This window comes from Calidris pugnax, unplaced genomic scaffold (genome assembly GCF_001431845.1).
Source record: "Calidris pugnax isolate Ruff unplaced genomic scaffold, ASM143184v1 scaffold79, whole genome shotgun sequence".
In the NCBI taxonomy this organism is placed as follows: Eukaryota; Metazoa; Chordata; class Aves; order Charadriiformes; family Scolopacidae; genus Calidris; species Calidris pugnax.
Window position 1 is genome coordinate 681,037 of NW_015090817.1, and position 27,592 is coordinate 708,628.

Genomic DNA, 27,592 nt, shown 5'->3' on the forward strand with positions numbered 1-27,592 from the left:
GATGGCCACGAGCCCCCAGGAACGCAGCCTCATTAATTTCTAATCACCTAACCCACCGTCCCGACAGAGCCGAGCATCCCCAGCGCGGGGGACGCTGTAATTATCAAATAATTGGCCACCAGAAGAAGCTCCTTCCTTCCCCTTGCAGTTGCCTCACGCTCGGGCATCAAAGTTTTTCTTTCTTTTTTTTTTTTCTCTTCCCTTGCGAAAAACAAAAAAACACACACACACACACAAAAAAGGAGGAATCCTGTCTGAACCCTGTCAAATCAAACTCTAAATGTTTTCATTTTCCATATGATGCCTAATCCTATTTGGAATGCTTCTGAACATTTGGCCTTGATTACATCTTGGAGCAATGAATTTCACAGGTCATTGTGCCTGGAATAAAAAAGTATTTCTTTTTGTCAGGTTCACTGAATGTCCCCTTGTTCTTTAATTATAAGGCGGGATGAATAGGAGAGCGAGATTTACCTTCTCTATGCTGGCCATTATTCCCCGTTACCTCTATTATGTCTCTGCTTTATTCATCCCCTTTTTAAACCAAAATCACCACAATCTGTTCAGCCTCCCTTCACGGGAAAATCCGGCCGTGCTTGCAATCATTCCTGCTGTTTGTCCCCGAACTCCTCCTAATTCCACTACAAGGGTTTGAGGGAGGAAAACCCAAACAGGACGCAGCTCTGGGGAAGGTATACACACGCATATATATATTTATATTTAAATTACTCAAGGTATATATTGCTACCCCACCAGTTCTGGTGTCCTTTCTCATGTCCCTTTTCAACTCCAGGGGGTTTGGGTCTTGTTTTTAGGGATTCTCACACGCCGAGGAGGGATTTCCACATGGCTCAAGCAGAGGCGGACGTTCTTTTCCCTCTATGTATATGGTTAATTGGAATTCTTTTTGCCTAATCAGCGTGTGGGATGAGCCAGGGATCAAGCCTAGTCCTCCCCAGCGCTGCCCAGCAGCCGACTGGCCACGGATCTGTCAGGTCCTTTGCTCTTCCCACATATTTTCCCCTCGTCTTAATTAAGCTAAATAGCTCGAACCGTCAGGAAACGCTGCCAGATAACTCCTCGTTCCCTCCCTCCATTCCACACAGCTCTATTTCTGGCATGAAATTCGGACATATAAAGCCCAACGCCTTTTCATCCCGTTGAAGACTGAGCTGCCCTAGCTCAGCAACTTCCCCGCTTCCCAACGGAGAATCCCTGTTTCCCAGGACCCCCGGGAAGGAGGATATCACCTCCCATTCCCAAACCTTTCTCCAGCCCTGTAGTGCCTGACACTGAAAACTGCACCCACCTTCCCAAGGGTCCCGGTGAAACCCAACGCTACCAAAACCTTTTTGAAAGAAAAAATAAAAAGGAAAAGCATTTCAGGACCTGGGTAGGGGCCGTGACTTCATGTTCACCTGGATTGAAAACCAAAGGATAAACAAAGCTCCAAAGATTTCATGCCCCCTCAAGCCCTGTGCCATCGATACGCACACACAGAGGGACAGAACGATTCAGGTTGGAAGGGACCTTGAAGATCATCTAGTTCCAACATCCCTGCAGGGACACCTCCCACCAGCCCAGGTTGCTCCAAGCCCCCTCCAACCTGGCCTTGAACCCTGCCCCATCCAGGGATGGGGCAGCCACAGCTTCTCGGGGCAACCTGGGCCAGGCTCTCACCACCCTCACAGCAAAGTTCTTCCCCACATCTCATCTCCATCTCCCCTCTTTCAGTGTCAAACCCTTCCCCCTTGTCCTATGGCTCCCCTCCTTGATCAAGAGTCCTTCCCCATCTCTCCTGGAGCCCCTTGAGGGACTGGAAGGTGGCTTCTGTGCATGTGGCTGTGAGAAGAAGGGATGCTCTCACCCCACAAGAAGAAGGGATGCTCTCACCCCACACTCCTCCCCGCTGCCACGGGGATCGTGCTCCCCACACATCACCACCATGGCTGCTGGTGACTTCTTGGTGCCCTTGGCCAACCCAGGCTACACCACCCACGATGGCTAATGATGGCGGACGCGGAGCCGAGAGCTTGGTACCGGTGACGAGCTCAACACCAGCCGGGCCGAGGGGACAGGAGGGGACAGGGACAGACGTGGGAGTGAAACACACCGACGCACACCCACAGCACAACACCCCACACCTACACCCTGCCCCAAGGCCAGCCAGCATAGAATCATAGAACCATTCAGGTTGGAAGAGACCCTTGGGATCATCGAGTCCAACCATCTACCCTACTCTACAAAGTCCTCCCCTCCCCTATATCCCTCAGGACCCCATCTAAACATCCCTTAAACACATCCAGGGATGGTGACTCAACTCCAGGAATACCCACACGTCCATCGCATCCCCGACCCTTCCAGACCCTCCCACCAACCCACCCATTCCCCAATTTTGCCCATCCCGTGGCTTACCATGAGCGAGTGCCGGTTGGCGGAGAGGAGGCCGGTGCCGTAACCGGAGCCCAGCCCGGCCATGGCCCCGTTGTGCGAGGGCCCTATCAAGCCGTGCATGTCGGCGTGGCCCCCCGGCATGGCGGTGGCCGGTCCCACCGCGTGGTTACGCAGGACGTGGATGGCGTCGTCCAGCCTCTCCAGGCGGTCCTCGATCCGGCTTTGCTGTTGGCGGGGGAGAGACAAAGCGGGAAGAGCATCAGCAGGAGGGCAGGGACGCCCAGCGCCGGGCACGGGGCGCTGCCGCCGGTGGGCATGGGGCGCACGGGGGCACGGTCACTGACAGCCAGTCCTTCCTTCTCAACCCCTTGCTGTACATTTTTTTTATTGCTTTTGGCTTTTTTTTTCTCTACTTTTTTCATTTCTTTTATTATTTTTTTTGTTGGAAAGGAGCGGTTTTGGTTTCCCTAGGGCCATGTTTTCTCGAGTAGCGTTGCGGGGAAGGAGAGAGCATGGTTAACACGAGTGCAGCTTTGATTTTCATGGGCAAAACAGGTTCAATGATTCCTCATGAACATAATCATTACAGTACATAGGTTGCCCTCTAGGTCTTTGAAAAGTTTTAGTGATACTTAAAAAAAAATAATAATAAAATAATAAAAAAAATTAAAATAATAATTAAAAAAAAAAAGAAGTAGAAGTAAAGAAACAAATATACCTCTAATTGTAATCAATCTCTAACTGGGATTTTCCTCCCCCCAGCTAATCCCAGGATCGCACACAAAGAGAAAAAGAGGAACCACCAGCTCCTGTGGTCCCTCGCTGCTCGGGGAGGGGGGTGTTCCCTACAGGACTGCATCCCAAAATCACTTTTTATCACCGGTAAAAGCAGCAATAAACACTCTTCCCTAACTGGAAGACTCTTCCCTAACTTGCTGGTGAGCAACATAGCAGCGATGAGCAGCCAGTGCCAGGGGGTGCTCCGAGCCCCCCCAGCTACAATGCCATGGGGGTCCCAATGGCCCCATACATCTGGGAGGGACGGGCCCTTGTCTCCCACTTCTCCCACCATCCTAAACACCAGCCCACCCCCTCCAAGCCCTGGGGACAACCTCTGGGAAACCTGACCGCTGCTTCCCCGAGCTTCTGCCCACCAATTTCTCCAGCTGAGCCAAAAAACACCCCCCCCCCCACCATGAGGCATGTTGCTGGTGGGGCGAGGAGGAGGAAGGAGGAGAAGCCATGGGCTGAAGGGAATAACAACCTGGAGGCTTCAGCCTGCCTGTGCCATGAGCTGCTCCACAAAAGAAGGGTTTTGGGGACACCAACCCTCCCCCTGCAGCCCCTGCTCTGCCTCCCCCAGCCCCCAGGGCTGACCTCAGCCACCCCCAGCACACCTGAAGCCTTTGCTCTTTAATAAAATCAAGGAGGGGGGAAGGTCAGCTGGACATGCCCTGAGCACGGGGGAACCTCAGCTGCAAAAATAATTAGGCAAGAGCTTAAGGATGTCTCCAGCAAATCTCTTCACCACCCCACGGCCCTCCACAAAACCAAACTCAAAAGCCTCCAGCAGACAGACAGCCTGGAAAGACAGCTCTAGGTAGACCCACTTGGGTGGGGGGGTTGGACTTGATGATCTCCAGAGGTCCCTTCCAACCCCATATGATTCTATGATTCTATAAAGTATCACGAGAGGGGTTTCTGTATCGGGGTGGGGGGGGATAAAACAGTCGGTGCTACCTCCTGACCCTGGCACGACTCTGACAAAGCCAACGGGATCGATAAACACCCTCGGGAATTATCTCATTGCTTCTTTCTCCAGGAAACTTTTAAGTTCTAGCCCTATTTATTTTCCACCCAACAATACCTCAGGAGGTCAGCGAGACCCCCTCGACTTCCAGCTGAGAGCAACAACCCACCAAGAAGAGCGAGAACAGAGGACACTGGACTCTCTACAGTCCTCTGTCCCATCGTGCCCTTGGCCAGCTCCAACTCTTACTTCATCTTTCCATTGGGAAAGGTAACAAATCCTACTGACGTCCCTTTAACCCATGTGGTTAGGACCAGCTCAGCCTGGCGAGCTCATCCCACTGGCTTTTCCCAGGGGAGAGGACTCCTGACCATCCCACTCCCTCCCTCTCTGTCTCCACAGGGCTGGTGGACACGCCATCCAGCATGATGGCCATCACACCCTTCTCCTCCTGTTTTCTCCTCCATCCATTCCACCCTCCTCCTCATCCTCCCCTCTTTTTGTGGTCCCGGCTCCCCCTCCTCAGTAGATTCCGACACCGCATCCCCTGCCAACCAGGAGACCATCTCCAACCGCGTCACGTATCTACAGCACGGGGTACCCAGGAGAGGAATTTAGAGGTGGCAAACTCAAGTCCGAGGGCATAGCGGTCAACTAACGAAATGAAAACCTGTGTGAGAAGAATGGATGAGAAATGGAAAGAACAGCAAGTAAAATACTGAGGCAGAGGAGGTCACTAATCAAAACATACCAAAGAGTGTAAGGGACCTTCATAATTGGGAGATGATGACGCTTGACCTCCATTTCTAGACCAAACAGCTGTGCCTGCTAATAGTAAAATTGGAATTACCATTAGAACTATGCAAACAAAAATGTCTTTCAAACTTTTTGGACAGTTTTGTAGACATGTAAATGCCGTATTCCAGATAGACTATAGAGCAGACATATGGAGAACTTCCAAAATACACACGGGGTGAAAAAAAAAAGGAAAAAAAGAAGGTATTTTGTAGGAAAAGCACGTAGATGCAGGCCACAAAGTTCCCCCAGGCTGCTCCCGGGCACAGAGGGCTGCATTCATTCCTTGGGCTGCGGGAGAAGGGGATGGCTGGGTGGTGGTGGAAGGGGTGCTCGGGGTCCGGCACGCACCAGCCCCTTGCCCTCCGGTAAACGCACGGTGCCACCGGTCACACCAGCCCACCAGAGACTGTACAAAATGTTTTTTGCTTTTTTTTTTAAAAAAAAGTCAGTAAAAGCACCGCACACGACATCTCACGGATAGGGCTGATAAGGTTTGCGCTCTCTTTTGGGCAGATTATTTGGTTTGGCTCGGTAAAACCACCAAGGGGCTGACCAAAAACCTTCTGCTTTGTAGCCACGGCTCTAAATCTGTTCCTGCCACTCCAGAAAAAAACAAACTCCTGATTTCCAGCAGCATTTTCTAAGGAAAAAAATTTGCCCTTGTGAAAGAGGCAAACAGGGAAAAGAATTTTTTTTTTCCAAGTATTTTCCCAACAGCTTTTATATATACATATATATATATATAGCACAGGGCTTAGACAATTTATAATGTTCTTTTGAACGAGTCATCTTCGGAATGATCTCATAAAATGGGGTTAAGAATTTGAGCTGGAAGCATTAGGATTTTAATCTCACTGTCTATAGTGAGTGGCATTTACTTGGGCTGACATAGGCCAGGGGGAAACTCGCGGCATTATTTTAGGCTCGCCCAGCTAAGACTTTTTTTTTTTCCCCTCATAAAAGTCAAAATTATGTCAGCTCTAATTCAAACTTAAATCTTCCCTTTTCTGGTCCCCGTGGAGCTTTTAGTTGAGGTTTTGCTGCAGCAACAAGCAGCGCTCGTTACTTTCAATATAATTTTTAACTAGCCCTCGATATCCTTCTACGATATCCTCGATATCGTATCTAAATGCACTTATATTCCTTATTTTTATTGATTTATTTTGACACTGGGTTCTCCCTGTTTACCCAGAGGAGCCCACATTAGCAGGGGATGTTCTCCTCGCTGGGAGAAAGGCAGCCCCGGTGCCAGGGGTGCTACATCTTGGGGTGAAACCAGACAAAGTAAGGTCAGAAAGTTCTTTTCTGAGGTGTGAGACCCACCCAAGCTATGACAGGCCTGGTCTGTCCCCAGTCCCCTGCTAGGGGTGGCTTTGTGGGGACATTTGTTGACTAGATATCACCCTGATGTTATGTGCTCCTTCACAGCAGGTGAGCGTGATGGAGATGGACGTGGTGACCTCCTGGACCTCATCCTGCTGCCAGCTGCCACCAACTTCTTCCCAGCCCTCCTTTCAAAGGGGTCTCGGCACCCTAGAGCTGCCACTGGGTGTCTCCGGGGCTGGGCCACCAGGAGCTCCCTCCACCTCTGTCCTCCTACTCATGGAGAACGAGGGATGGACCCCACCTCACCAGCCCTGCCCCATGGAAACTCCTTGTCTGCCTTTTAAGATCCCCGGTGAAATTAACAGGATTCAAGGCTCATGCATGAAGAAAAGACCAAGGTCTTTGGTTACTGGTGATTTAGACCTTGTCTCCAAGAGGGGATGGGGAAGCCGAGAGGCCTTCTCCAAGGCGTTAGCAGGTGCTGCGTGGGAGATGTCTAATGCTCTAGTTGGAACATCTCAAGGTTTAAGAAATCTGGATTATATTCGGGTAAACATTTAAACCACCTGATGCTCATGAGATCTACCCCGGGCCTCTGGGTCTTGGCAGTTTAGGCTTTTATTAGTAAAGTGGGTCTAATTAAAATTTGAGGTTATCATAAACAAAGTTTAAAATGGACCTTCTGGTTTCACAGGGGCTCAGTTTGGCCAGAAACAACACTTTATGGACCAAACAGACTTTTGCTTCAGCCCTGGGAGGGGACTTAGGGGGGGAATGTCAGAGGAGATGGACCTGGCACGGCCACCCTGGAGGGTTTGGGTGTCCCCGCGTGGGGCCACAGCGTGGGGACAGGCTCTGCAGAGGGTAGAAATCACCCGCCCCGAGTTGTGTTAAAAATCCCTGCTTTTTCTGTACCACGGCGTGGGGACAGGCTCTGCAGAGGGCAGAAATCACCCGCCCCAAGTTGTGTTAAAAATCCCTGCTTTTTCTGTAAACGCATCCGCCTGAGAGCTGCAACGCCCTTCTCTCTGCAGCCTGGAGGAGGACACCTCTCTACTGGTCCCAGTGGGACCACCAGTACGTGCTGGCCGGCAACACGGGGTCCGCTGGACGCGCAGCTCGCACCCAGTACCGCAGGAGCTCATTTAGGCACCTCCTACCAAAAATAGGTTGAAACGTTCAGTAAAATAGAATTGTAACAACAATACCTGAGAGAGAAGGGGGAGAACCAACAGGAGTTGAAGGATTTGATGAAAAGCTGTTGTTGGTGTGATCTGGAGAATAGATCTTTAAAAGATGATACAGAATTAATCTAAAAGCCATCACAAACTGATGCAGAAAGAAATATGGAATTCTTATGCATTCAGTTCATTTTAAATGAAAGCAGGACAGGTTAAAAAGCCTCTTATTCAAATAGTAATATTTTTATAAAGACAAAACTGTATTAGATGCAGGAAGCTAGACACCAGACCCCTTTTGATGGGGACAGACACTAGCCAATTAAGCGATGGTTTCTGATTGTCACACGGCTCCGCTACGGTAGATAATACACATTTTCATTGCATAGACGACTTTACAAACAAGTGTCATTGAACACGGCCTTAAAGCACGCCTGAAAATTGCTTTTTTTTTTTTTGGGGGGTGGTTAGGCTGAAATCCCTTAACGGCCGAAATAAAGCAAAGGGAGGGGAGCACGTGAAAGCCTGGCACAGCGGGTAAAGCCGCGGCAGCGAACTCCGACCGCTGCGGCCAGAAAGCCCCCGCGTGCCCCGTGCCCTCCCCGCTCGCCACCCGTGCCATTTGTCAGGGCACCACTTCAAAGTGGATTCTGTACTGTATATCAGGTATTTCAGGCAAACTAGAGTCTGACTTTTGGTCTTTTTGGTTCATTTTTGTTTGGTTTTTTTTGTTTTTTGTTTGTTTTTTTTTTCAATGAAGCATGGAAGAATATGCAAAAAAAAAACCAAAATTAACTCTCATGAGAACTCAATGGAACCCACTCTGCCCAGAAAATAACTATATAGTGGTCCTTATTAAAAGTCAGCCCGTGCCAACCGGTACCGCGGCGGTGGCTGGGGCACGGCAGGGTTTCCTCCCGCTCCGAGCTGGGAATCTGCCCTACCCCAGCCACCCGGGTACGAGGTGGCGCCCGCTGGCCTTAACAGCGACCACTGGGAACTGAAGAGGTGGAAACTTGCCGTGAAAACTAGAAAATCTGAAGGCAAATTCAAGAGGAACCCCGTCTGCGGGCGGCTGGGTAGCGCCGAAGCCATCCCTCCCTCACCCTCGCCAATGCAGGGTGGGAGAGACCAAACCAGACACAGCCCCTCGGCGCCCAGTGGTGGCCACCAGCTCAAGGCTTCCCCTCTTCCCCTTGCTGTAAAATTAAGCCTAAAGCTTTTTCCACCCCATTTTTGCACGGATTGTTCACTTATTTCAGTGGGATGGTAACTCCCCGCGGGCCACCTCAGAGCCCAGATCTCTCCCGTTTGCTGGCGCGTCTTCGCAACCTCCGGGCGTCTCCCCTTCTCATCAAAGCTCACCCTTTCAAACCGGAAAACGTGTATTCCAAAGTAAATATTTCCTTACAGAGGCAAGTGCTTTCCCCAGCGCATCACCAGTCTGCGAGCTGCCCGCCGCCCCGCTTCCTCTGTTTGCTGAAAAACAAAAGGCTCCGTGTAAAAAAAACAGACAGTCAGACATCACAGACTTCTATTCCTGGTCCACTTACTCATAATTTAATTGCATTTTAATGCTAATTACATCAAATTAATCTTTAATTACCATTAATTTGTTTACTAAGGTAGGTATCAAACACATCCACGCTCCCTTTTTGCAGATAAAAATATAAACTTGAAAAAAATACATTGTGTATTTGATAGCACTCGACCATATGGCTTTACTTTTTCTAAGTGAAAGGCTTTTTAATAGCAGAAGATGCTCGAAAATACGGCAAAAAGGCAAGGGCACAGCAAGGCAAACCCGTGTGAGCTGCAGCCTGGGGCTGGGGAAGGGCTTTTGTTTCCTCCTCGTTCACTTTGTGACCCCGCTCCTTTGTACACATTTCAACCCCTGTTTTAACGGCGTTATTAAATTCCACGTGGACTTCACCAAAGTGTTCCCTCTGAGCTTTTAATGAAACGGTTTTTCACCATCTCTCAGGCGACGGGATCGCACCTTTTATAGATGAAATTTCGGGCAAGGAAAGTCATGGTGGAACAGGGCACCACACTCAGGTGGCAGGACTGAAACTTCTCCATTTGAGGAAAAATGGAAGGAAAGAAAAACTAGGGTGAAACATCCCACCAGTTTGAGCATCTAAATGTCCATTTATGCACTAAAAGTGCCACTTTGCCTGACTGCCGCCCCCGAGGACCTTCTGCTTTCCTCCCACCCCATGTGTGGTGGCCAGAAAAGGAGAAACCAGCCATCAGTAGCCATCCCCGAAAGCCTGGATTAATGTTTGGAACTCGAGGGTTGAGGCCAGAGAGGACCCTGTACACAGGGTGGGGTTTGAAGGGCCCCCCATCTTCCTCCCAAGTCCCTCACCGGGCTCTGCACCACAAGGCCAAGGGACCTCACACCCAGAGGACTCCAGGAGCAAACCCAACCCTGCCCTGAGCTGGGGGCATCACGTGGGAAAAGGACTCGGGGACCAAACTGCCACAAAATACAACCACAACCTCTTTTTTGGTCATTGAAAAGTCATATTAAAAAGCCTCCTCCAAGTTTCACCCCAGCGTTATGCAATTAAATATTCAGGGCATGGGAAGGAGCAGGATTGGACCCATTTTACAGCTCTTCCATTTTGCCCCTGGTGTAACTACAGTCACTGATCACTGAGTGCACCTGGACCAGCACCCAAAGTAGATGAGCCCATCTGCCTGTGGGTGTTGTGGCTCCACAAGATCAGCTGGAAAACCTGTGGTCCGAGGGATGTCCCGCCGTCCACCTCAGAGCAACCCTTCTGCTCCTCCTTCTCCAGTCCTCCCACCTTGGAAGCATCTATCTCATCCAGTTAGGTTTCCTAGTCTCCATCCCTTCCCCATTCCATCCCAGCCTTCCCTGCTTAGCAGATACCGTATCTTTGCAGTCAGAGGTATCAGTTATTGATATAAAAAAAAATATATATTTATATATATATTAATATATATATTATTATACCCATCCTGCCCAACCCCAAAATTTCTAGGAACAGCTTCAGCAGGGTCTAGTTGGGAAAACTTAAGGAATGGCACAGAACAGCAAATGCCCTTCTATTTCTCATGTACAAAGTGTGTGTTATCAAATTTAACAACTGCAGCATCTTTACGTTGAACCTGAGATACCGTTCAGCCTTTCTCCTACAGCAGATTCCTCTGCAAAGGCCCCAAGGACTACACGTGTCCCATTTTGCATGTACCTCTCTGCTTACTTCTTTTTTTTCCCCCCTTTTCCTAGTTAAACTTGTATTATTGCATCCTTGAAAACGGGCTCATCTGCCAATGGCAGCTCATTTGTCATCTCAGCTCAGTTTGGAATCAGGCATCAAGATGTATAAGGGAAGATATATAAAGAAACGTGAAGACAGATAGAACAGGCAGTGTCAGCTAGAGATACAACTTGATCAGGGTAATTTAATGTTCTCAATCACAACCTAAAGGTTTGTGACTTAAATAATACCAGGCAGATGTCCAGAAATTCAGTTACTTCGCTCTGAAGTGAACTGTGAATCGAAATGTAAATCATGCATTGTTTTTTCCTTTTTCTAAGTGGCTCTAACTGCATTATCCTAAAATTAAGTCCTACATTTGTCTGTCTGAAGGCTGGTTTCTCCTAATGAGATGAGCTATACCGGTCCTGAGGGAGAAGCAAAGGCAGGGACCGCAGTCCTTGCCCCACGTGCTCTTGGAAACCTGAACGCGCTGAGCTGGGCCACGGCTTCTATTAGTTACCGCCAAGAACAAAGGAATTCTTCAGATAGACTGAATATTAAACTTTCCCTGGAAGACTTTGAAGAGAAATTAATGCGGTAGGCCTGGAAAACATACAGGGAGAGCCTCAAGGATGGGGAGCAGCCTGCAAAGTCCCCTTCTGCTAGAGAAAAGGGAGTTTGAAAGGCTTGAATGAAACAGAAGTTTGGAACACGGGGGAGGCAAACTCGGCATCGTTCTTCGTTGCTCTCTTCATACCAAAACTGGAAACCCATTAAAACAAACCAAAAAAGGGTTGTTTTTTTCAGTAGTGCCCAGTCAGATGGGAAAACTCGTTGCTTTAAGGTATGCAAAGACCAAACATAAGTAGATTTAGAAAGAACAGGACAAATTCATGGAGAAGAACGTCCATTGGTGGCTACTGAACCCCATCCTGGAATGGCTCTGAGCTGCCGGCTGGAAATCCCCAGGGAAAGCTGGAGGAGGGAGGAGTGGATGGATGGGAGCTTCGGGCTGAGGCTCCTTCCCAGCGCTCCTGGGGTTTGGGTTCTCCGGGACAGAGGAGAAAATGGGCAAAGCAAGGTACCTACGGCACCTTCTGCCTGGAAGAGCAAGATAAACCTAAGCAGACAGAGATCTTCTGAAAGCGTTCATGTCACAAAAATAGCTGGGATTGCTTAAATACAGCTATCTTTTTTAACTTACGCTTTTCTTTCGTACCTCATTAACCATTTTACATGCAAACTATTATTTGCTTTAGCTGTCGGTAGGGTAAGGGACATGACTGAAATCTGTGGGTGACCAAGAAGACCTTAGATTTGGAGGAAGAAGAGAAAAAGAGAGTCTTAAGAAGAAACACAGAAACCGACTGCTTAGACCAAAAGAAGGTAGAAAATATTAAAAACCAACAGTGAAAAGTAAGTTCTGTGAATTCAAAGAGCCACCAGATTTTAAATCTGACTTCTCTATTAGGAAAGGTAAGAAACAACAGTTTGGGTCTGCTGCAAGAACCCAAAGATTTGGGGAGCAATGGGACAAAAATACCATCATCCTGGGACTGGGCACTAAGAAATAAGAGCCAGATCTCAAATGCAGGAAAAGATAATCCAGGGATTCTATATCTATTAATATTGTATAGTTGTTGGTCCATCCCTTCACCACCAGCTTCAATGGAACCTCCAGCAATGGAACCTCCTCCACTTCCCTCCAGCTTTTGGAAGAAAACCGTAAGATGTGTATGGACTGAGCAAGATGGAGCATCTTAGGCAAATATTTAGCACAATTTACACCCAACACCAAAAAAAAACCACTTTGAAAGAGCAATTTTTAATGGCTTAAAAGTTAATATGAAAAGCTTTTTCAAACTCATGAGAAATAAGGACAACGATGGAGGGTTGGTGGGACCTGCAAACAACCAAGATGCTACAGGAGAATTCAAGGAAAAAAAGGGTAATAGAAGAAATGCTGAACAGATTATTTTCATCTCCCTCGCCGTGATATTTTACAAGGGATTAGTCAGAAAAATTGGCTCCAACTGAAGTGTCGATGTAAAGGCTTTAAAATAAATCAACGGAAAGAAAAATAAAGAAGAGTCAACTGAAGTTTCTGAGAGCCCTGAAGAAACTCAAACACAAAATGGTCTAACTTGTAACCGCAGAGTAAAACCGACTACTTAGACCTAAAGAAGATAGAAAATATTAATAGTAATAATATGGCAATAAATGCCATACAGGCAATCAACGGGGGGAAAATAGCTATCAGTATAGACAAGCAGGCTCTCAGTCACCTAACAGGCAGCCCAGAATTACCTACAGTAATTAGCTGGCAACCTGAGGTCATGGTGAAGCAGCAGAACCAGCCCCTCAAGAAAAACCCAACCATGGGCAACGACTGGGCAAAGAGCAGAGAGGACCCAGAAGCCCATTACGTCCCTCTGTGAATTCACAACACGCCTGTGTTTTGGATAAGGAGCAAAGATGTTGGCAAGTCCATCAAGAAAGACCATCGAGGTCAACAGACGTGATGTCAGAAAGAGCAGTAAGGAGCAAAGATGTGGCAAGTCCATCAAGAAAGAGCATCGAGGTCAACAGAAGTGATGTCAGAAAGAGCAGAGGGTGGTTCCTTTTTAGGAAAAACTCAGTAAATGCAGAATCTCCAGGTTGGAAAAGGGAGCACCACAGTGGGGTAAGATGCAGACTACAAATACCCAAAAAACAGGCAGAAAGGCTTTCATCTGGCAACAAGAGAAGGAGGGAGGACCACAGCGGGTCCTGAGGGAGCAAAGGAGCACCATTTCCCAGATGTGTAACATCAATGGGCCAGGCTGAGCCTCCAGGAAAGGCTGGGCCACTTCATGGAGAAGAATGAACTCACGCTTCCTAGATACTCAGTGCTGCATCCAGCACTGGAAGGACTGGGAAAATATCATATATGTTTTTCTGTTCCTTCCAAAGAAATCCTTAGAGTCTTTGCTGGGTGCTGGAGATGGGACTATTGCACAGATGAGTGTTTGGTCTGAACAAGGACAGATCATAGAATCATTCAGGTTGGAAGAGACCCTTGGGATCATCGAGTCCAACCATCTACCCTACTCTACAAAGTCCTCCCCTACACCATGTCCCTCAGTACCCCATCTAAACGTCCCTCAAACACATCCAGGGATGGTGACTCAACCCCCTCCCTGGGCAGCCTATTCCAATCCCCAACCAGATGTTTTCAAGTTCTTATGCAAAACACTGAACAACTTATTCCCAGGAACACGACAAAACTCCTCCAAATCTGGAAAGGCACCGTTCACCCAAGACACTTCTGCACTGGGCTTTAATTGAGTGAGGTAGCCAAATCCAGACTTCAAGAGAGGTTTCAAGTAACTAATCAATGATGGACAACGGTTTGAGACAAGAGCCAGGGAACACCCAATGAAAATCCCAGGAAAAGAAGTCAAAACAGGGAAGTGAAGTCCATCCCTGCAGAGTAGGTAGCGAGCGAGCAGCCAGAGCAAGGAGATGGCTTCAGCAGGTTCAGGACCACATGGACAACAGGTTCATGAATAGCTGCTTGAAGAACCAGGCAGAGATGTCCCCTCCAACCTCACTAACACGACAGTCCTGGCTGCTGGGAAGAAGGAAGCTGCAGAAATTGGGAAGAGAACTGTAAATCAGGACTTGGAGAAGCTGCTGCTTGGAGTGGGGAGCTACTCCCCCGCTCACAAGCCCATCCCTGGACTGGAGACGACGCGGAAGACGGCAGCCTTTTGATGGATTGATTCTAACTCTGGTGAAGAGCGTGTTTATTGTTAAGAGTTAATCTCCTCAAACTTTCTCAGCGTGTTTCTGCGGAGAACAATTCCGCACTGGAAGGCAAAGGGACAGAATGATGAAGTACAGCCTCTTCCCATCCTTCTGGTGGGATTCCGATTGTAAATCTTAACTTATTGAATAAACTTCCAGGAACGGGTATCTCAGCGAGGGTAATTATATCTAGCAAAGCATCTAGTGTAACCAATAGGCTGGAGCCTTCTCGGAGAGAATTCCAGCCAGACTTTTTATAGTTTAAATTCTAGGACAAACTCGCGCTGTTCTGATGGAATAGAGCTCTCTGCATCGGAGAGAGAGAGAGAGAGCCTGGAAATTCTGTTTCTATGTTAAGAGGAGTGGAAAAACTTGCACCATCTCGGTATTCGCAGCCCGTGATCTTCCCAAATTATGAGGAAGTGACATGGCTGGATAAAAGGCATATTCTTCTTACGCCGCGCGACAGTTCACCACCCTCCTGTAACTGGAAGCCGAACATTCTTGTAAAACACACAGGGCAGTATTATGTGACTGCTCTGGTAACAAAATGACTGTGAAACCAGCGCCTCCAGGGGAAAGGCACATCACGTTTCTCCTGGAAAAGCTGCATGTCACAGTGCATAATGTCACACCAACAAGGTGCCACGAGAAGGGAAAGCAGCGAGGGGAGCGTGTGCCGAAGGCTCACACATCCCACCGCTTCGGAAGAAGAAAAACCCAACGCTTAGCATCAAATTAACCACTGCTGATGCCACCCTGGAGTCCCTGGGAAGGACCATCCTCGCTCACAGGGACTGGGATGGAGGCACGTCCAACAGCTTCCTTGGGAAAATCAGGGAAGAGGGAATGCGTGCCCGGACCTTGGGGGAAGCTCCCGGCTTTAGGACTCGCATCGAGATCCAGGAAATATTTTAGCAGCCCCAGGAAATACTTTAGGAGCCCCGAGTGCAGACACAGCTCAGCAGTACCATTTGTTGAACGTTTACAGCTGCCTAGAAAAAAACATCAATCTGCATCTTTGTGTTCTGATTCACACACTGGGTTTTTCAGGAGATGAATCCAGAGGGCAATCTGGACGCCTTTTTTAACATGGGAAATTTAGGTACTTTTCTGGGTGGCTACAACCCTCTGCAAGATTTTGCATCCCTCAGTGTTATCTGCAAGGCTCCCGTGTAACTGCTGCAAAGACAGCAGCAAAGAATTAAATTAGACTTTTTTGGGGGAGAAAGAGAGAGTGACTTCCCTACGTCACACGCGCAGAAGCGGGGACACAGCGTAAAGGAAGAACTCTCCATGGAATGGCAAGATTGAGCCCAGAAACGTCGGCCTGAAACGGGATCTGTTTTTCTCAGACAGTGACAAATTAAGAAGAGACCGTATTTAGTTTCTTCTTTGTTCAGAGATCTCGAAAAATATGATGCCCATGTGTTAATGTTTGAACCCACCCTCCATTCTTACTGCATTAGTCCTGCTCGCAGTCATTCAATACAGAATCATGTGTGTAATCCGAAACATGTGGCCGGCGATGTGTTCCCTATTTACCAATTATTTAATTAGCTTTATTTGCTCTTTTGAGATACAGGCGAAGCAATACTCTTTTTTTTTCTTTTTTTTTTTTTTGATTTCCTGTATTTAAGTATGAACCGGTATTGGCCAAATATTTAAGTGTATAGAGGCATGCTCTTAATTTACAGAGTCACTCTCGGCATCGTCAGAGGTGGCTCTCTCCCTTTTCAGCTGCCACCCCCGCTTCCCCCCCCCACAAAAATTCACAAAAAGGGGGAGTAGTAGGAAAATGCACGAGCGAAGGAGGTGAAGGTCAACCATGATGGATTTGTTTCCATGAAATCCTTGCTATCTCTCTGCACCTACTCAACGAGACGCTAGTCCTTCCACCCACACCACCCAATCACCCTCCCCTTGGGTTTCAGCTCTTTGGTTTTTAGCTCTTTAGGAGCGTGAGGGGGTCCAGAAGAGGAAAGGGAGAGCCCCAGCCCCCGACTCACCCATGATACTGTCCGTCCCGTTGGCAGGGGGTGTGCAAGAGGACGCGCTGTAATGATTTTCTTGCTATCTCTCTGCACCTACTCAACTGAGACGCTAGTCCTTCTGCAAACACCACCCAATCACCCTCCCCTTGGGTTTCAGCTCTTTGGTTTTTAGCTCTTTAGGAGCGTGAGGGGGTCCAGGAGGGAAAGGGAGAGCCCCAGCCCCCGACTCACCCATCCTTGCTATCTCTCTGCACCTACTCAACGAGACGCTAGTCCTTCCACCCACACCACCCAATCACCCTCCCCTTGGGTTTCAGCTCTTTGGTTTTTAGCTCTTTAGGAGCGTGAGGGGGTCCAGAAGAGGAAAGGGAGAGCCCCAGCCCCCGACTCACCCATGATACTGTCCGTCCCGTTGGCAGGGGGTGTGCAAGAGGACGCGCTGTAATGATTTGTGCCACTGCGGTGGAAGGTGGACATCGGAGGAAGACTGGAATTGATGTCTGCTGAGGAGTGTGATGGGTAGCTCTGTGGCAAAAACAATTAAAAAGAAAAAGGAAATGTTTTAATTATTGCAAACAAGGAAGGCAGCAGGCTGCTCATACTGCCCCAGTCCCAAGTGCTGTCGCTCTTCACCCAACCGAGAGACTCAAAATACTGCCCTAAAACTAAGGGGGGAGCATATTTTTCTACCCAAATTTTCTACCCAAATTTGACATCTTCTGGAGGAGACACAGCACACACCTATCTGCTAGGGATGAATATCCACAGTGGAAGGTTGGTGGTACCACAGAGGTGTAATGAGAAGAGATTAAGAAAGAGAAGTCAGATGACGTATCAAACAAACTTTTTTTGACTGGATGGAGGTAAAGCCTTCCAAGAGAAGAGGTAGAAACCCCACGTTGCTTCTGACATTAAAAATAAGATGTGACTACAAGCAGAGCATGGCTGGTATTTTAAAATGGGCCGTAAGGAAACACCACTGCGGTGGAAGGTGGACATCGGAGGAAGACTGGAATTGATGTCTGCTGAGGAGTGTGATGGGTAGCTCTGTGGCAAAAACAATTAAAAAAAAAAAAGGAAACGTTTTAATTATTGCAAACACGGAAGGCAACAGGCTGCTCATACTGCCCCAGTCCCAAGTGCTGTCGCTCTTCACCCAACCGAGAGACTCAAAATACTGCCCTAAAACTAAGGGGGGAGCATATTTTTCTACCCAAATTTTCTACCCAAATTTGACATCTTCTGGAGGAGACACAGCACACACCTATCTGCTAGGGATGAATATCCACAGTGGAAGGTTGGTGGTACCACAGAGGTGTAATGAGAAGAGATTAAGAAAGAGAAGTCAGATGACGTATCAAACAAACTTTTTTTGACTGGATGGAGGTAAAGCCTTCCAAGAGAAGAGGTAGAAACCCCACGTTGCTTCTGACATTAAAAATAAGATGTGACTACAAGCAGAGCATGGCTGGTATTTTAAAATGGGCCGTAAGGAAACAAACACGGAAGGCAACAGGCTGCTCATACTGCCCCAGTCCCAAGTGCTGTCGCACTTCACCCAACTGAGAGATGTAAAATACTGCCCTAAAACCAAGGGGGGAGTGTATTTTTCTATCCAAATTTGACATCTTCTGGAGGAGACACAGCACACACCTATCTGCTAGGGATGAATATCCACAGTGGAAGGTTGGTGGTACCACAGAGGTGTAATGAGAAGAGATTAAGAAAGAAAAGTCAGATGACGTATCAAACAAACTTTTTTTGACTGGATGGAGGTAAAGCCTTCCAAGGGAAGAGGCAGAAACCCCACGTTGCTTCTGACATCAAAAATAAGACGTGATTACAAGCAGCACATGGCTGGTATTATAAAAACAGGCCGTAAGGAAACGCAGCGGCGTTGATTACCCCCCCGGTCATCAACTGGGTCAATTCCCCCTCCCGTTGCAGTGCCCATGCGACAGGAGATGGAAAATGGGATGGATCAAGTTCTCCACAAAAGCGTGGGATGAGCATCTGGGCAGCACACACGAGACTTTGGTGGCTACGTGGCCCCACCAACCCCAACCCTCCTTGCTGGGACACAACATCGCTGTGGTCAGAAGTTCTGCTGAGTTTGCTTTACTCTAAACCTGGCTTCCATTAGTACTGTTTGTCACTGCTGAATAGGTCCTACACCATGGCCAGCTTTTATCTCCACCACAGCACTGCCCCCAGCAGTCCCACAGAAGACCCTCTAGGTTTTGGAGACTCTGATAGGAAGCCTCCTCAGAAACACGGGCAGCTGGAGATACGTGGCGGTACCTGGCCCAGGATCAGGGCATCAAAGTGTTAGAGCAAGATCATCTCCGTGCCCTCTGCCTCTGTAAACACCCTTCCCTTCATTTGTACTATTTAATTACTTTTTCAGGATGTCTCGTAATTAAGTGCCAAGTAACTGACTACCTGAAAGTTATCTCCAAGAATGTAAACAACGTAGCCCAAACCCACTTTCCTTATCCACAGAAAAATGACCATTAACTCTGGCTGAGGTCTAAATAACCTTTTCAGGCTCTCATGGGATGGAGAAAGGAGGAGACCAGGAACGCTCGGGTCACGTAGGTGGCTGCCTGAAAACACCCTTCCCTTCACTTGTACTATTTAATTACTTTTTCAGGATGTCTCGTAATTAAGTGCCAAGTAACTGACTACCTGAAAGTTATCTCCAAGAATGTAAACAACGTAGCCCAAACTCACTTTCCTTATCCACAGAAAAATGACCATTAACTCTGGCTGAGGTCTAAATAACCTTTTCAGGCTCTCATGGGATGGAGAAAGGAGGAGACCAGGAACGCTCGGGTCAGTGGTGTGAACACCAGAGTCTCCATGGCTCTTCCACGGCACCTATCGATGGGTTGGACTGGGATTTTCTCTTTTCTCTCAAACCCAAATAGTTTAGGAAAAAAAGGGGCTCTGAATATAACCCAACAGAGAACTGTTCTCTGTATTCAGTGTGTCTGTTTAGAAAATCACTGATACGCCTGAGAAAATTAAAATAATAAACAACAGCTTTTCTGTTTTTCTTTTGCTATGTGTATTTTCTCTACAGCTCACCGAGAATTTAAGGACATTTGCAGGGAACCCAACTGAAATCACTCAAATTTTCCTCGACGAGCTGACCACTCGTGGATGCTCAGAAGAAATTACGCAGAGAGAATTGAAAATATTATTGCCTCCCTTCTGTCCCAGTCTTACTTAAAAAACAGATGGCTCTGCCATTTATTATTATACATAATAAATTATCAATACGAGCATCGTCGGCACTGGGCACCTACAACTTGGGCTGGTATCACTGATCCTCGCTGTCTCCAAAATTTAGGAGAAATTTTACATTTTACACTGGAATATTTTATCTCTTAATAAAACCACCCTATATTTTAACAAACCAAGAAATTCAGAAGGGAGGTAAACTTAAATGCAAAAACCTTTGCAGACTTGCCCTATGAAGAAGACACGCTGCTTTCTTACCTCTACCCTGAGCCGACACCATGAGAAGCCACCTAATTCTGATGAATGAGCACCAGTGGAGATAACAAATTAGATTAAATTGGGTTTTAAGAGTTACGCTCAATTTTTATTATATATGCTTGTCACTTCAGAGCAACGCTAAGTTTGCTTAGTGCCTTAATTACGCCTTTTATAAGGACATGATTAAGCAGTTTTTGAGGCAATTTCTTTTGCTTTTGACTTCCTATTAATTTTACATAGCAGTGTGCTAACCTCGTTAAATGTGAGACTTTAAAAGATTTGTTTTGCAAATTAATTTTCAGTTTGCAAGAGCGAGTTTAATTCTTATTCCCCAAAAGATGGTTCTGCAAGACTTTAGATGCAGTGGACTCCTTGCCCCCCTTACTCCTCATCTCTCTTCCTTTTTTAACGGTCTTCAAGTACGAGGAGCAGAGGTACAGGAGAGAAAAACATTACTTGTAATGTTTTACACATTTTGAGAAAAATTACTTCACTTTAGCTGCCTGTTCACTTCTTTAACTTCAAAACAAAACAAAAAAAAACCTGAATTGATGGAGCCCAGTGTTATTCCTCTAGCTGCCTGTTCATTTCTTTAACTTCAAAACAAAACCAAAAAAACCCTGAATTGATGGAGCCCAGTGTTATTCCTCCATCATCGATTCAGCCGTGATATTAGGAGAACATCCCCTAAGCTGGACTCGGATCAGATTTAATTCCAATTTTATTCCGTTCCAATACAATAGATGGAATCTGTCCCAGCAACTTCCTCCTGCTCGGGATCAGGATGTACCAGAGAAAAATTTAAAAAACTGCCTTTTTTTAGAGCAGAAAATTGATGCTAGATAGTTATCTATCAACGCAGACCAGCAGAGGACACTGACTGCCATAAATTCTTAACACCAAAAAGCAGGGGCGGGTGTGGCTCATCGGAGGGCTGGTGGCCAAAGGACAAGCAGAGGGTACAGCTACGGGTTCAACCCTCTTCTTGCAACCTCGGCTGGAAGAACAATCCATGTGATAATTTTTAACTCCTCTTTTCCCTTCCCGGTTGCACGAGGAGAAGCTCTGATCCCTACAGGGGTGCTGGTCTTCAGCAGGAAGAGGTACCGTGCATGGGTGAAGATCGGCAGGACCTCACCTCCACCCTTCCAAGGGCAGTGGTGGCCATCTCTGCTCCACGGGCTTCCCAGCCTGGGCCACCCTTCAGCTTAAAACTTGCCTTCTCTCAGAAAACCCTGAATAAAATCCCTAAGGGATTCCTCAAATTTGTTTTTGTGGAGTTGGGAGCACAGAAAACATTTTAGGCTCCATCCCTGGAGATGTCCAAGGCCAGGTTGGACGGGGCTTGGAGCAACCTCGTCTAGTGGGAGGTGTCCCTGCCCAGGGACAGGATGGTCTTTAAGGTCCCTACCAACCCGAACCATTCTACGATTCTATGATTTTGGGGGCCCAACTGGAAGCCGTATCGGTGCTGTGAGTGTGTGGGTGTGATGTGCCCCCCGTGCCTTACCAAGCGGTCGTGCGGGTGCAGGCTGCAGTAGCTGCTGGACTGGGGGATGTGGGAAGAGTTGCCCAGCATCCCCCCGTAGCCGGGCTGGTTCATCCCGCTGGAGGAGCTCCACGGGTCGCTGCTGTGATGGCCATCTGCAACACAGGAGGGAAACACCACGCTGGCTTTGGGCAAACTCCATCCTAACCACCCTAACGAGGCCACGTCGCTCCAGTATAAGGCCATGAACTTCAATACAAATGAAGTTGTGGATTCTGGTGTCATCCTGCAACCCTTCATTAGAGCCACATCACTTGGGCTTCAAAGTGTCCTGCTGCTTTACTCCTGCTCTGGTTTCATAAACTCAAGCTTCATCAGAGACCAAAGTCTGAATATCGAAACAAACCCTACGGAATGAGGATGGGCAACGAGCTTTGGAGAAGCCTCAACCTGGTAAACAATGGGATAATTCCCAAACTTTGAGCGTATTTTCTATCGGAAGAACGCCAACATGTTAACAAAAAAAAATGAAAAAGAAAAAAAAAAGGTAACTTTTCCGTAACGATCGGCATATGGGCTGGAAAAGTTGTCTTTTTTTTTTATTTTATTTAAACTACAGGAGTTGGTCTAATAAAAAATTATTCTGTCTCACCTACAGCCCTGCCTTATTTATACACTTCAAACAGCCCGGCAGCAGCAGCTCTTCCAGCATCACCTTCCCGTGGCTGTTTGAACAGTCATTTAACTCAGATTTATGTCTTCAATCGGAATCTGCGCGAAGATAACATTTAAAACCGCAGAATGGCTAAGAACTACAAAGGGTAAATATTTGATATCATTAGAACCCTATTAATCCCCAGCTTTATAACTCCGCGGGAGTTTCATGGCAGGTTGCTCTTTGGGAGGTATTTATTCATGTTTTAAGCCAAGAGCGCTGTTTTCTTCTCAGCCATGGTCCCTACTTCCCACCACCGCTCAGGAAACGGTCCAGACACAGATCCCCCCACCCAGGAGGTGACCAAAGGGGTTGGTGCTTCCAACGGCCCATGACCTTCAGGTGGTGGGGACACAAAATGGGCTGTGGGTTGTTTTTTGCTCCTAAGTGTATATAGATATTAATATAGAATAAGATGCAATCCCTTGCCATGCAAATACTTTAGCCTAGCAGTCCTGCCGAATTAAATAGATTTACTCACCCTTTAAGCAGAGTAGAAATATTTTGCCTTAGATGTAAGAAAAGACCCTAATTGTGCGTGGATTTTTTCCAAACTCTAGGGATTTTATTCACTACGTTATATCAAATTTCAGCACACTTGCATGTAATCACTGCGAGAAACACAACGTGGTAGCAGCAAATAGATGAAAACTGCTAACCCATCCTCAAATGAGAGGAACATCTTCATTATAAAAGGCTGCTCTAATTCTGCGGGCGCGCAAATAGAAGACTTGCACTTTATGTAGGAGAAAAATCTCCCTCATTAACATAAACCAACAATGCCCAAAGTATATACCCCAATTTGTGTGCATTTAGTATCTGCATAATATAGGTGCAGAGGCTGGAAAGGTGATAAGAGGCTGGAAGTTATTCACGACGTGGCTCCACCGCGGGATCAAAACAAGATGTTCATAATGGTCCAAGGAAGGTTCTTCATTTTCATGGTAATGGCACAGCCCAGGAGGTGATATTCCAACTGAACAGAAACCAACCCCCAAGCCCAGAAAACGTAGGCAAAGCAGGTTGCCTTTTGAAAGCGGGGTCTTACCTTGCATGAAGAAGGAGCTGGGAAAAGTGCTGGCTGCTGGTTTTGAGGATGGATAACCTGGTGAATCCCTATTGTAGTCGGCAGTGCTTGCTGACGGGGCATAAACCTAAGGCAAAAAAAAAAGACTAATTTAGTACGCCTTTAGCAGGAAGCAGGAAAGAAATATCGAGTTTTTACCTCGCTCGGTATAAATCAGTTCGCAACACCACATCATTCTTCTCTCAGAACACAAAACCCTCAGTATATGTGTGACTGGAAAATAAATTTGAAGCTTCAAAAGAAACCCCAGCCTGACATTTTCCAGCTTTAAACAAGGGTATTTGCAAGGTATTTGTCAAACTATGTATTTCTGTAAATAAAACGAACAAACAGATGTACATATGTTCTTCCTAGAGCATTACGGAGCTTAAAATAAACAGGAACTCGAAACAATGCTGATTTGCTCGTATGAAAGCCCACAGACTTTACCCTCTTAAGAACAAAACCGAAAGCCCGGCGAGGAAGTCAAAAAACTTTAGTTCCCAAACTAAAAAAAAAAAAAAAAAAAAAGAAATAAAAAAAAATTCAGAAAAACAGCATTATCAAGAGCGCTGAAAATTACAACCATATCTGGGGATATTAAATTCCCATGGATCAAGCGCTTTCCAGAGAAGCTTGAAAGGACTATTAAAAAACCTGGATCTACACAAGACCACCAACACAGCGTGTGTACACACCAGGGGAAAAAACTCCTCCTTTCCAAGGACTTATTATATTTGTCCGTGCAGTAAACTCGGTACGTGTGCCAAAACACTAATTTACTTACATTTGTTTACTAATACACCAGAGCTTTCTGCAACTTGCCTTTTAGAAAATATCGCCTGGATTTCTTCCTTTACTTTAGCCCAACCAGGAGAGCGTTTTAAAACCAAACCGAAACCCCTCTTCCCCCCCAAAAATCCGCACACCCCCCCTCCTAAAAATAAAAAATAACCCACCCCAGGCTGATAATGTAATTTATTATTTGCAGGGTGGTTTATTCCCTCTGCCTCTCCCTGCTCCTCGGCGCTTTGTCTGGGTGCTGGAGGTGCCTCTCTCCAGATGGTCAGGAAGACCGAAGCACTGTCATCTCCTTGATGAAAATGGATACCTTCCTGCCTCCATTTTGAAGCAGGCAGCGGATCACAAAATTGGCAGGGCGCCTGCTCCGACATTCGCCGGTCACGGCGGCAAAAAAAAAAATAATCAAAAGGGGAAGAGAAATCCCCCGGCGGGTTGGGGAGAACCCAGCTCTCCTCCGCCAGCAGCCCCCCGGATGGGGCAAAGAGGAGCAAAGGGATGAGGGAAAATAGAAGAACCCACCCAAAACCCCAAGGCTGGGGGGTGCTGGGTGACATCCCCGCATGCCTCGGGGCTCCAGAGCGCGAGGGAGGAGCGGGGACGTGGGACATCGTGTCCCCGGGTGGCTCTGCCTGAGCCTGACCATCACTGCCAGCAGCAGTGGGATGGGATGAGCCCAACATCACAAGGAGGGTAACCCAAGGAGGGTTTGGGGTGCTCAGGAGTCCCCCCGGGAAGCCTGGAGACTATTTGGATGGGTAAAACAAGAGGCAACGCAGCTCTGCACCCAACTGGTCAAAGCACCCCACCGTGAAGCCACCAGCCACCACTGCCATCGCTCTGGTATCACCCAAGGGCACCTTCTACTCATGTCTAAGCATTTAACTGGATTAAAGGTACAAAGAGAAAGTGTTGGGTCCTGCACTGAGAAGGGAATAACCCCATGCACTGGTACAGGTAGGGGTTGACCTGCTGGAAGCAGCTCTGTAGAGGGACCTGGGAGTCCTGGTGGACAACAAGTTGACCATGAGCCAGCAATGTGCCCTTCTGGCCCCAGTTGGAGCACTGGGTCCAGTTCTGGGCTCCCCAGTTCAAGAAGGACAGGGAACTGCTGGAGAGAGTCCAGCAGAGGCTACAAAGATGATCAAGGGACTGGAGCATCTCTCTTCTAAGGAAAGGCTGAGGGACCTGGGGCTGTTCAACCTGGAGAAGACTGAGAGGGGACCTCATCAATGCTGAGCAATATCTAAAGGGTGGGTGGCAAGAGGATGGGGCCAAACTCTTCTCAGTGGTGCCCAGTGACAGGACAAGGGGCAATGGGAACGAACTGGAACATGAGAAATTCCATCTCAATATGAAGAGGAACTTCTTTGAGGGGTATCTCACCCTAATGTCTGGCTTTTCCTCTGTTCCTGCAGCCATCCAACCTAACTGCCTTCAGACTTGACTCCAGCTCAACCAAAACTACGCCCGGAAAGGGCCCCCTCCCACCGAGGGAAATTTGGCTTTTCACCTCAGCTTCCTGCAGTCCCTGGGTTACAAAGGTCTAACAGCTGTAAAGAAAATGAGGATGGATTTTATGCCTCTCACTGACTTTTCCCCTAATTTATGAGTTTGCTTCGTTGCTTGGTGTCAAACTGGACCCCAAAGCAGCGGGGTGAGGGGCTCCAAGGCTGACACTGTCCCCGTGCGACGGGACTCCACGGGGACACGGCAAGAGGGGACATGCCAGGATAAGGTGACAATTCCAGCGGGGTCATGTGCCTCCAGGGACTTTTCTTTCATTTCCTCTGTGGTTGTGTAAAGATGCCAAACGAAGGCTCGGGCACAATCCAGCCCGCGTCCCCTGGGCGCTGGGAAGGAGAAGCAAAGCACCAGGAGGTGCAGGGGAAGGCACGAAGGGATGGGAAAAATAGCCAAAATAAATGCCAGTGTCATGTAACTGGGTGTAACTCTTCCTCGCCAAAGGCAGACACTTGATTTATTCTTCTGTTGGTTTTACAGCTGAATTTTCACACAGGGAAAGCCACGGGGCTGAAGCAAATTAACTCGTTTTGCTGTGACAGGCTGCGGCATCGGAAGAATTTGAGGAGATACAAGGTAGCTTTTTTTTTTTTTTAAAAAAAAATCCTGTATTTCCTGAAGAAGCGTCACTCTTTCGACATAAATATTCATTATTTTCAGATTTTTATCACAGTGGGATTCTCGTGTTATCACGACACCAGCGAAGAGCGCGGATGGAAATCCCTCTCCTGTTAAAACCTGTAAAAGTCCCCAGATTGGTTTCCCCGGGTATCATCGGGACCGCGGTGTTTTTCAACAGGCAATAGAGAGAGCGTAGGAGAGGATTAACTGGATGAGCAATATCCCGACTGCCCCCTGTCCCTCTCATCATCCTTCCACCAAAGAAAAAAAAAAAAAAGTGTTTAAAAAAGCAAGAAGTTGCATTATTTAATCACCTCCCTAAATCTGCCCATAAACGCCTGCCAGATGATTTTACAGAGAAGGAATTGCCCCGATAACCCCGTCTGAAGAGAGACATAAATTATCATGAGTTAAGTGTTGATAAAGAAAACAACCCAATAACTTGATCCGGAATAGTGAAAGTAAAAGGGGTTAAATTTATGGCACTGGGAAAAGCAGTAATATGCTGTCTACAAAAAGGCAAAGGAGAGTAAACCGCAGATGTGTACAAGTGACTTTCTGATTTGACAGAAAATATATTATAGATTTAAAGATGTTAATATTCTTAAAAGAGAGCCTGAATTTAGAAAATCACTCTGACTCACGCTGGGAGGTTTGAAGAGATGATGAATAATGATCTGGGAAAAAACACGCCATTCTGTAATATGACATGATGAAAAAATTATCACATTGTTGCCGTTTTTGGGAGCCTGCCCGCAAGTTCCAAACACCTTTTCTTCTACAATTCTTCCGGAAAGCTCGCTGTCCTGGGAATGCATTTCCAACAACTTCAGTTTTTCAGTCTTTAAGAGACTCGGTTGAACAGAACTGCCGAGATCCCTGGATGTTTGTGGCTTGGATGGACCATGGTGCCATGCTCAAGTCTTGGGGGGTGTGGAGGCCACCAAATAAAGGACAAACGGCCTTGAAAACACCTATTAATGAGTCATATTAGCTATTGAGAACCAGAGATGGGGTGACAAGGGCTGGGTGAGGGATGCGGCCATCCCTTGTAGACATCACCAGTAGGGAGGTCTGTGCTTGGCCAAGTATGGGGAGATGCCTCCAGCAGGGAGGCTCTGTGGGACAGGCCACCTCCTCGACCCACCGCGCTCTCTCCGGCCGCAGGTGCTCGGAAACCCAGCCCTAGCAAGGAGATGTGAGAAATCACCTTTTCCCCTTCCGTCCTGGCTCTCCTCCTCAGCTCCCTCCTCCTCTCCTCCTTGCCAGAAGATTTTCAATTTCCCCTCAAATTGAAACCTCTCTCGGTTTCGCTGCCGGCGAGATGCTCTGGGCGAGGCAGGCGGCACGGGAGGGCATCCCTCTCGTGCAACGGGGCTCAGCCATCCCAGCCTTCCCACGCAAGGC

At 47.5% G+C, this 27,592-nt stretch overlaps 1 protein-coding gene across 16 annotated transcripts in view; it reads right to left on the bottom strand.

Annotated features, from left to right (window-relative positions):
• TCF4 (transcription factor 4) overlaps positions 1 to 27,592 on the bottom strand; it is a 241,238-nt gene that overhangs the window by 16,575 nt on the left and 197,071 nt on the right. For 12 of the 16 annotated variants that reach the window (XM_014939781.1, XM_014939780.1, XM_014939778.1 and 9 more), the window contains 7 exons: positions 23,222 to 23,327; positions 21,480 to 21,613; positions 16,858 to 16,990; positions 8,858 to 8,925; positions 7,477 to 7,555; positions 4,896 to 4,972; positions 2,416 to 2,619 (listed from right to left, as the gene is read on the bottom strand). In XM_014939781.1, coding sequence (XP_014795267.1) covers positions 2,416 to 2,619; positions 4,896 to 4,972; positions 7,477 to 7,555; positions 8,858 to 8,925; positions 16,858 to 16,990; positions 21,480 to 21,613; positions 23,222 to 23,327 — 801 coding nt within the window. The remainder of the gene's footprint in view (positions 1 to 2,415; positions 2,620 to 4,895; positions 4,973 to 7,476; positions 7,556 to 8,857; positions 8,926 to 16,857; positions 16,991 to 21,479; positions 21,614 to 23,221; positions 23,328 to 27,592) is intronic. The other 4 variants (XM_014939779.1, XM_014939777.1, XM_014939776.1 and 1 more) reach the window with 2 other exon arrangements.